The sequence below is a fragment of the Pyrus communis genome, chromosome 7, assembly GCF_963583255.1.
Source record: "Pyrus communis chromosome 7, drPyrComm1.1, whole genome shotgun sequence".
In the NCBI taxonomy this organism is placed as follows: domain Eukaryota; kingdom Viridiplantae; phylum Streptophyta; class Magnoliopsida; order Rosales; family Rosaceae; genus Pyrus; species Pyrus communis.
In genome coordinates, this window is record NC_084809.1 from 4,503,902 (window position 1) to 4,514,696 (window position 10,795).

Here is a 10,795-nt window from a genome sequence, read left to right on the forward strand (position 1 = left end):
AACAGTTATGCTACGAGAATGTAATAGTTTAGTAGTGTTATATTATTCTTCTTTCGAATGACTGAACCTTTTGAGTCTAAGGATTTACCATGCTTCAGGCATGCAACATATAAATCATTTACTGCATCATTATTATTATTTTTATTTTCAACAGGGACATCAATTCTTGTAGGCACATTTGCATCAAGTATATGTGATTTCATCACTTTTGTTGCATCATTAATCATTCTCACTTTATTTTTCTCATTGATTGTTTCGTGAATCAAAATAAGACAAATTCTCTTCGTTTTTCCAGAACGGTATTTTCTCATCATTCTTCTGGAATGATATTTTCTTTTCGTTCTTCTGAAACGATGTTATTTTCTCTCCCTAAACGGCAAGAAAATTGTCTTATCAAAATGATAGTCCGTAAACCACGTGGTAAACATACCCCAGTCAAGGGTTCTAAATATTGAATGATAAATGGTGTTCAACATCAATGCCCAATCTGCAATGATGCCTCATTTCAGTACGTTGTGCCAGTGCAATAGGCACATAGATAACACAACTAAAAACTCGTAAATATATAATGTTTCGTTGGTGCCTAAACACGAGTTGTACTAAAAAGTATTGATGGTTGACAACAGATCTTAACTGAACTAATACTGCATCATGCAAATAGCATGTGCTCATGTAAAAACTGGCAATTTTGTTTTCATAAGTAGAGCGCGAGTAATCAATTTCATCTGTTTAATGAATGCTTCTGCTAAACCATTTTTAGTATGGATATAAAGAACTTCTGGTGTGGACTGAGACTCTTCTGGTCTTTATTACAGTTAAGTTGAGGCACTGCGGCACTTTAAACTTACTTTACTCATTAAGGAACTTCATGTCCTGATTTGAGGATCAAAGGACTTCATGCCCAATATTTTTGTATGATGGCACTTTGGGACCAATCATTTTTATATGATGAGGATCAAAAAACTGCAAGTTCTGATCTGATTAAAGAACTTCGGATCCTTATTATACTCATCGTAACAAAAGATAAGTAAAATAAATAAATAAATAAAAGTAATATGCGGTAATTCCAGCCATAGTGAATAAATTGCATTTAAGCAAACAAAACTTGTGACAAGAGCTTTAATTTAACACCATTCACATAAATCAAAACTTAAAGAAGTAGGCGGTAATACCGTCCATGATAAATAAATTGCTTTAAAGTAAATAGAACTTGTGAAAGGGTTTTAAACCAACACCAATTCACATAAATAACAAGAAGTATCAGAGCTCCTTTTATTTATTATTATTCTTTCTTTTGTCAGCACTTATTCAAACCTTGTTATTATTACTTTTCTTATTGCTGCAACATAGTGCCATGCACCAATAGAAACCTTTATATTTGTTTTATTTTATTTATTATTTTGACCAAATGGTGTTGTGGACCCTTCAAATCCCTTTATATATATTTTTTTTTTCTTAGGGTGCAGTCAACACCACACATTTCCAAACCTTTTTTTTTTTTTTTTTTTTCACATGTGCCTTACCATTCCATCAATCCCCCTTTTCTATTATTTTTCTTCCTTCTCTGCCAGTCTCGAAATGCAGGGCCAGTTGGGTTGTTGTGGAGGTTGCCCAAATTCAATTCAATCCAAAAGGCAACCAGAGAATGACATTGTTCTTGCATGACCCAGGGAACATGGCATCGCAAAGCAAGAACCTCCATACAGAGACATAGATGACAACGAGGTTGATGAAAGCACAAAAGAGGGAATCCTGTGTGGATTCAGTCCTGCCATCACCATCTCAAACAACTGAGGATTCATGGGAGTCCTCGAGATCTGTTGAAAATAACGCGATCTGAGTTTCTAAGTTTGATGAGATTCTTCTGGATCTCTAGAAACCAGTTGTCAAGTATGAGTTTTCTCATCTCGTGACGACTGCAGGTTGTTGTAAATTTCAATTCTCACATGAATTTGGTGGGGCGTTTTTGGTGCGGTTGGAGAGACAGAAAATGGACATACATTTTATTCTGTGAGATTTTAGCTGACGGATGTGAGAAGTAGATACTTCACCGGATTTATGGCATTGTACTTTCCACTGACATGAGAGCTTCTCGTGCTAATAACTTGTTATAAAATCGACGGTGTGTGCAGTGGAATAAATAAAATAAGACACAAAATTTACGAGGTTCCTCTACAGTCAGTGTGATTGGAGTATGTCCTCGAAGCAGCAGCAGTGGTGCTTTCATTATAATTTAGAATAATAGAAGTACAAAATAACTCTCTCTGTTATCTCCTCTCATTTTCCTCTCTGTTATCTCATCTCCTCTTCCTCTCTTTTCTCTCTTCCTCTTCGTGAACTTATTGCTTTGATGTTGTGTGAAGTTTGTATTTTATAGAAAATATGGGTCGTATGAGGTAAGCTTTGGCAAATAGTGGAAGGGCCCATTATTTTATTCTTTGAGTGGACATCTACTGTTCTACAATAGGCACCTCTTTATTGTTTTCGTACTTTTCAATCATTTTTTTTTTTTGTCAATGATCAAATTTTCAATTGTAGCATTTGACTTCCCACTTGTTATGTAGATATGGTCAAGCAAATCAAAACACAATCCCATAAGCTCTAACTTAAATGAAAAGGCAAAAATTTTAAAAAAAAGAGAAAATTGGAAAAGTTGCAAATGGATGGCCACACTTGAACAACCGTGAAGACTTAATAGGATCCTAGTCAAGCAAACCAATCAAAGCAATTATTAGGCATCATCAAAAGAGGGAAACCATAATTCGAAAGGTTAGGGATCAATCACGGGTCGTTTAATCCCAAAGGCTAGTCAAAAACATAACTGCCCCTTTGCTTATTCTGTTGCTAAACTAAATATAAGATGTCTGGCCATATTGAGAGTGAACCTTGATGCGATGAAATGTTATTTTATTGTGACTGAAAAATCACATGTTGGCCTTTAGTTGCCCTCTAAATGTCTGGCCATATTGAGAGCAAGCCTTGACGCAATGAAATTATTTTATTGTGACTGAAAGGTCACATGTTGTCCTTTGGTTGCTCTTTAAATGTTTGGCCACATTATTGGTATAAAACCTCTTAAAAACATGAGACCTTTTATGTATTTTGTTGCCGTTCGAGCCCATGCAGTCCTATACAATACGATAGATTTTAGACTCGTTTAGAACTGCTTTTAAAATGGGTGAAGTGCTTTTGTAAAAATATTTTTAGAAGAAGTACATAACTGTTACTTCTTGTAGGAAGCACTTTAAATGCTTTCGGAATACAAAAAAAAATTCTTCTGAAAGCGCTTTTAGTCATTTTAAACGTACTTCCAAACGAACTATTCATAATTAAGCACCCTTGCTTATTTTTTTAATTACTTACTTTTTTCCCTTCCCTAACCCACAAAAAAAAAAAAAAAAAAAAAAACATATTGGGCCACCTGGTTTTAGGTTTTAGGTCCAATAAGAATGGATTCAGTGCAAAACAGGAGGCTGAAGAAGCCCACATGAAGCTCAGAGCCCTAGCATTTTAGACCTGGACTATCATCACCTGCCGGTAAAACTGCGAGCCCATCTCTGCCTTTTCGCCACCGCCATTCGGTACTGCTCAGTGCTCACCATCAAAGTCCGTCGTCCTCTAGAGAGTAATCAATGGGATACATACAGGAAGCACGTGAGAATCACGTGAAGAAGAAGGTTGAAGAAGGTACGGTTGATGTACGCAAAGCTCAAACTCTAGGACTCTGAGTCTCAACAACTATTTTTCTTTAATTTTGTGCTAAAAATGTATAATCTGTCGTTTTGTGCTAAAAAAACGTATAATTTGTTATTTTCCTCTTAATTTTTTGTGCTTAAAAATGCATAATTTGTTGTTATTGTGCTAAAAAATTCATAATTTGGTGTTTAAATTACTGTTGAAACAGCATTGCGGAGCAAAATGAAGCACAAGGCGCTGCAGGAGTGCAAGGATTTGGCGTCAAAGTACGCCGAGTGCTCGTACGGAAGAACCATATCGGTCGTTTGGCAGTGCCGGCAGCAAGCCAAGGAATTGAACGAGTGCCTTCACCAATTGTAAGCCCCAATTCCTTGATTAATTTATTAATTACTTTATAATTTCACCCTGGTGATTCAATTTTTTCACAAAAAAGAGCAAAGAAATGTTTTTTATTTTCAAACATGGTCTTATAAGAGTATGAATGTTAAATGTTCAATGTGGGAGTGCGCTTACCAGCATTGTAATGGCTTTGTTGATGAGGGTTTGGTGTGATGCATAAATTGTTGTACCACTTGGGAAATTAGTTGGCTCCGATGTTTCACGAATACAGATTTGAAGAATCGGATACAAATGGGGGATGTATTGGGGGTGTATCTTAGTGTCCGAGTATCCGGACATATCTAGGGTGGCTCTGTATTTCTTTTGTGTAGGATGAGTCTTGACGGGCCATTAGAAAAGTACCCGATGTATCATATTACTTGTTGTTGATATGGTGCTGCATAGTTTACTTAGTTTGGAACCAGTTGAGATGGTAGAGTGGTATTCTGGTTATGAGATTGGTAGTGGTGTTTGGGTTTGATTTCGATAAGTATGGTGACATTCTTCATTTCCCATGTTTTTCTCCTTTATTCAGAGTTAAATTTGGCTTTTGGGTTGTTTGCGTTGGTTTTCCAAAGTGTTTTCAGGCAACGGTTTTGGAAGCCTTGTGGGGAATTAGAGTGCTAGGCACAGTGTTGCATGAATTGTTTTCGTGTCCTATGTGCTGCAGTACCCATGAGTCGCGGAGATAGAAAAAGAATTCAGGGTTTCATGCAATCTGTTTCAACCGGGGTTTTGAATTTGATCCTTGGCATTGAATTGTAGAGGAAGGCACTCTAGTTATAGAACAGGAAAAGTATCCCGTCTTTCTTACATCTGTTTAAGAGAGCACGACGAGAGAGAAGAGAACTTATGTTCGGTTGGCGCAGAGATGCGCGCATGTTGTTTTTGTTGCTACTTATGACCCTTTTTGTAGTCTTTGAGTAAGAGAGACAATTTTGGATTGAACTTTACGCATATCCAACATACCTGTGCTTCTGCTGATGCATGTGAAATGCGTTGTTTTGATTTTTGCAGCACCAACGATGACGTCTTGGAGGAAATGAAGAGAGCGTACATGCTTCAACAAGACGGGAAGGTGCCTGCATAAGTCTCAGATCATCACTGGTTCATGATTTTGATGTAGAATTTTGTTATCGGAATTCTGGCAACGTCACTGGTTTTTTATTTTGATTTCTGTAATTCGGTTGATGCCAGGGGGTTGTGTTTGAAATATCCCCCGATGAACTTAATAAATGTAGAGATTTCACAGAGTAAATTGTAGCAATGATCTCTCAACTTTAATCCAATTGAAGCAATGGTCCTTTAACTAAAAATTCATTACCATTAAACCTTCAACTCATCAAAATGTGCGGCTATAGTTTCTCAGCTAAAAATTCATTATCAATGTTCCCTCAACTTTAATACAACTAGAAAAATGATTCCTCAACTTTAATCCAATTGGATAAATGGTCGTTTAACTTTAACCTAATTGTACCAATAGTCATTTCAACATAACTTATTTTGACAAAATTCTAATGAAGTTGACGAAAAAGATCATAGCTACACGTTTTGATGAGTTGAGAGACCAATAATAATGGATTTTTAGTTGAAGGGTCATTACTCCAATTTGATTAAAGTTAAGAGACCATTACTACAATTTACTCAGATTTCGCATCGATTGGGTAATATTTTCTCGAGTAATTTATCTAGAAATACATAAATAACTTCGTCTTGTATATATCGACTACTTTGAGTGCGAAAAATCCGAGCAATTCTGACTTAAAAAATTCTGCAAAACATCAAAACATGATCTAGCCGTTCGTTTGAACGACGTATCTCACACTACAATGCATGGTAGAAAAATGGACGGCTAGATTGAAAGACAGCATTGTACACAATGGTACAATTAACCCGAATAGTAAAAACTCGAAATTCTATTAATTGTTGAAAATTCAAGAACAGAGGCCAACAAAATCATATAATTCTTTTCCACCAGGGTTGAACCGATTCAACCTCGAAAACGAGTGGAAAATGCGAACCTCGAAAAGTTTTAGCCACAGCAGATGAATAAATTACACAAATTCATCATAAGAAAAAACCCAGAGCAGATGCAAATTCAGATTCCCTCTTTAACAATCCTCAACAACTGCCCTCGGTCAGTTGCATTAAGCTAGTGTTTAAGTTGGCTTCCGCATGTTACGCCCAGCACGAATTACTTCATCGACCAACAACAGCTGAGATGCAATTACGGGCCTGCATAATATAGAAACGAACACCAGTGAGTTGCATAAACCGAAAAAGATCCGAAGAAAATGAGTTTAAAAATCATGCCGCGTACCCTGAGTTTATAATCTGTCGCTTCACAGAGTAGTTGTCAAAGATACCCTCCATCTGTGGATCAAGCGGTTCTCCAGTGTTGTGATTTAGTCCCACGACATTTCCCCGATCATGCTCTCCCTGAACAGGAATCCACATGTAATTATATTTCAATCACCTCTGGCAGGATAACGAAATGAAAAACTGAGGAATTTTAAAGAAGTTAGTATACCGTAAGAGCAATTATCACATCTTGTGTATCGAGGCCAGAATTCTCAGCAAGTGTTTTGGGCACCACAAGAAGAGCATCAGCAAAAGCTTCAACACCGAGTTGAGCACGCTGTTTCAAATAGAAAGATAAGAGGAGCTTAAAAAATTAATTCCCATAAGGGAATTTAGGAAAATATTTACTTACCCCTTTAACAGTTTTCTTTACTTCATTCACTAAATATTGTCTGGCTGCAACTTCAAAAGCTCCAGCACCCTGATTCACATATGAAAAATGTTTCGCGCATCACAATCTGATGTACATTCCAGAAGCCAAACTTACTAAGAAAAAAGATACGATGGGGAACTTTCTAGCTCAAACTTACTAAGATGACAGCTTCATCTTCAACTGTGTTTTTAACTGCCCTCAGGCCATCACGAACAGCATCCTTAATCTGAGCAATTGTATGGTCATTAGGCCCTGCACCATTAAGAGGAAATAAGGATTACATCACCACAGGACTTGCCAAAGGAAATAGAATGACTTATATCACGTAATCCTTACTATGAGATGGGTGCAGCATAAATTACTAACTCCCGGGTAGAATAACCAAAGAATATTTATATTTTGCAGAATGGTGAAAATACCAATGGAGTACCTTTGATTAAGATTGTGCAAGAGTGGGGATTCTTCACATTTTCAACAAATGTATACTTCTCTTCACCAAGGACATGCTCGTATACAAGTCCAGCCCAACCAAGGCAATCAGGAGTTAAATCATCTACGGAGTTTACAGCCTCCCCGCCACAAGCCAAAACCAACCGTTCCATATTTCTCCTCTTTGCTCTTCTCAGGGCAATAATCTAAGAAACCGCGAAATTAGAAAAGTACCAAACAAGTTGCACTGAATCAGTGAGTGCAAAACGCAACACCAATAAAAAATGTGGTGTCTATCTGATATATATCTTGGAAAATAACTGGAAAGAAATCTAAAATAATGATCCATGACTTACCCCTGCCCTTGCGAGAAGGTCCAGAGATGGGGGATCAATCCCCTTCTGATTGATAACGACAAAGTTATTATCATTACCAGAGCAAACCTGCAAATCATCCAATGCAGGAAATATTTCAGAATATGTAATGTCGATACGCTAGGGTGAGTGCTAAATCAATATCAAGCAACCAGCATCAATAGCAACACTCTACCTTATTTTTCAGGTCAATGATTTTTTTAACTCTTTCGTCAACCTGGCGCCTTTCAGCTAAAACCATTGCTTCTCTCTGCTCCGCATTTGAATAGAAAAAGCCTGAGTTTACTTCACTGAGATGAAAGCCATCAAATTCATAATGATCAGGAAATCATATCCAATATTCAACACGCCTTTGGAAAAAAGCACAGTTACATAAAGACATATTCTAACATTATTGTGTTAGTGAAAGAGAATGAGTGTGAAAGTGAGAGGGGGAAGGGTGAAACTATTGATGAGAAAATCTAACTATCATTTGAACAAATTTCTCTATATTTACCTTTTGTCATATTCCAAAGATACATTGCTTGTCAAAATGAAACAATTCTCTGCTCTCCGCTTCATATCAGGATGCCTAGAACCGTGATCGAGAACAAGACCCTCAACCTACAAGACAACATGAATGAGATGAAAAACCACAGGATAATGACATTCTTCTATTTTGTAACCAAACCTATTGCACCATGTTCTTAAATTAAAACTTAAACTGGTCCTAGGCAGTACTATATCATAATTTACAATTTCATCATTGGTACTTGGAACTAAGAAAGAAAAACTAAAGCACTATGAAACCACCAACATAAGTAGAAAGGAGGTGAACAAATGAATATGCTTCTGCACAAATTATTATTCAATGTTACCACCAAAAGAAACAATTATAGCACTACGATACCATCAATTGACGCAAATAGTAACACCAGAAAATATACATATCATTTGCAAAGCCTTAGCAGAAGATTGAGGTCCCAATGTCCATATAACTGCCTCTTAGAATTCATCAAGAGATAAGGAGCATCTAAAAAGTAGAATAGAGGACATAAGATAATAACATACCAAGCGTGTGTCTACATCAAATTTGTGTCGCATGTGCATAATCTCCACCATGAACAGATCAATGGGCTCCTCAGGTTTGCGGATGCAAAGAACCTGTCATTTGTAAAACCCCACTTTTGTCAAACATCAAGATGCAAAGGTCTATGACCTATTCCAGATTCCACAAGAACGAATACAAAATTAGAAGCATGTGTGCAAAAGCAACCTTTCAAGTATTCTTACATAAACCACAAACACTCACCGAATTAACAACTATGTCAGTCAATTGATCTGCCAATGCTTCATACAACTGCACAACAGAATATGTCATATTCAATATATAATGTGTAAAAGAATTCCATTTTCTCTGAGCTGCATGAAAACCTAGGAGTAAACCTCACTCTGCCCAAAACCATTTAGACAGAAAGAATAATACAAACAAAATACTACATACCTTTGTTCGCAATGTTGTTCTTGCTACCATTTTCAAAATCTCTTTGTCAGGCTCATCGCCCATCACCACAGGAGTTTTGAATTTCTCAAGAAACTGCAGCGTTGCTCTTTTGGCTATCTCAAAACCATCAACCAGGACACGGGGATGCATCCCTGGAACAAACATAAACTCACTATTATGAAGTGCACAAAACATAAAAATAAGTAAATTAAATAAATAGACTGACTCGGGGAACATTTCAGAACCACAAGGTGCAAAGATATAGACTTTTATCCCTATATGAAGAACCAGGTCAAATTGTCCGTAAATGATTACAGGTAATGGTGAGTCTGTAGCAACCAACCTTCGTCAATATATCGTTCTGATTGTTTCATAAGCTCGCCAATGAACAAGACAGTAGACGTGGTGCCATCTCCGCTAATGTCATCTTGGGCAACAGCTGTACGCGCAATCATAATTGCCGTTGGGTTTTGAATTTGCTGCAACCATTTGACAGAACATCAATGAATACACCAAACGCAAAACATATCCAACAATAATAAACATATTTAACACTAAACCGCATACAACCAATTTCAGAAAACCCTAACCTCCGTCGAATGCACCTCTGTATTCTCACATTTGAAGCAATCAAGTCAATAACAAAAGCAATCAACTTTGAGAGTTTCGAAAACACATTAAACTTCTCAACAAAACCATACAGTGCCGTTGGATTTCGCATTTCAATCAAATCGATAAATCCTTAAACCCTAATTTTAGCACACTCCAAACAACTAATGACCGCACAAACCAAAGATCTACGGTTTCATAAACGAAAACCCATACCATTTCTTTGAGCAGAGTGTTGCCATCCTTAGTGAGCTTAATGTCTCCGGCTCCGCCAACAAGCCTAGAAAAATTATCAGAAAAATGTGAGAAAAATAGAAAAATTTAAATTAAAAAAAATTAAAAAAGAAAAAGAAAAAGAAAAAGCAGTGTGAGTTTTGCTCACATTTTGATGGTGCCCTTGGGGCCGAGGTTGGTCTTGAGGACGTCCTGCAAGCCCTTGGCGGCGTTGATGTTCATGTGTAGCGCCGCCGATTTGTTCAGCACCTCCGCATTCGGATTCAGCACTCGAATCGACATCCTTTTACTTCTCCTTCTCTTTCTTCTGCTCAGATGAAATCCAAGTGGCGGAAAGTGCGAGTTTCTGAAAGCTCTTGGGAGTTCCGGAAGAAGTAGAAGCTCGAAAACTGTATGCTTTTATGAATCGCAGAGTGCGGGATTTTTTTAGGGCTTTCTGGAGTGGGGTGTGTGTGTGTGGTTTTTTTTTTTTTTTTTTTTTTTTGAGTTTTCTTTTTAACTTTTTCCTTTTCTCAAAACGTTGCCGTTTACGCTTTTTTGTAACGGGCCAAATGGATCTTTCAGTTGGTTTACAGGCCGACTAAATAGACCGATCCAAAAATCCAAATTCCAAGGAAAAAATGGGCCACCAAAAAAAAAAAAACCCAATTCCTTCTCTCTTCCGATTCTCCTCTTTGTTTGTCAAGGCTTCGAAAGAACTGTTCGATCAACTCGATCATTTCATTCGTGACAACACAAATCTCTGCAAACTGTGGCTTTTTTTAAGAAGGAAGCCGTAGGACCGACGAAATATCTGTCGATATATCTGTAAATAGGGTTGCCCGGGTGAAGCAATATCCATACATTACATTTTTACCA

At 37.2% G+C, this 10,795-nt stretch overlaps 2 protein-coding genes across 2 annotated transcripts; one reads left to right on the forward strand and one right to left on the reverse strand.

Moving 5' to 3' along the window:
• Positions 1-3,503: 3,503 nt before the first annotated feature.
• Positions 3,504-5,352, forward strand: LOC137741092 (uncharacterized). The gene is made up of 3 exons (XM_068480897.1): positions 3,504-3,687; positions 3,905-4,052; positions 5,092-5,352. Exons 1-3 carry the CDS (start codon positions 3,633-3,635, stop codon positions 5,162-5,164), a joined length of 276 nt encoding a protein of 91 aa, XP_068336998.1. The 5' UTR covers positions 3,504-3,632; the 3' UTR covers positions 5,165-5,352.
• Positions 5,353-5,971: 619 nt separating this feature from the next.
• LOC137739016 (T-complex protein 1 subunit zeta 1) lies at positions 5,972-10,382 on the reverse strand. The gene is made up of 15 exons (XM_068478488.1): positions 10,086-10,382; positions 9,920-9,983; positions 9,438-9,573; positions 9,095-9,246; positions 8,903-8,950; positions 8,662-8,754; positions 8,108-8,214; positions 7,787-7,901; positions 7,594-7,680; positions 7,239-7,443; positions 6,966-7,060; positions 6,788-6,856; positions 6,605-6,712; positions 6,395-6,513; positions 5,972-6,309 (listed from the first exon to the last, which is right to left on the reverse strand). The coding sequence occupies exons 1-15, from the start codon at positions 10,217-10,219 to the stop codon at positions 6,234-6,236; spliced, it is 1,608 nt and encodes a 535-aa protein (XP_068334589.1). The 5' UTR covers positions 10,220-10,382; the 3' UTR covers positions 5,972-6,233.
• Between the last annotated feature and the right edge of the window lie 413 nt (positions 10,383-10,795).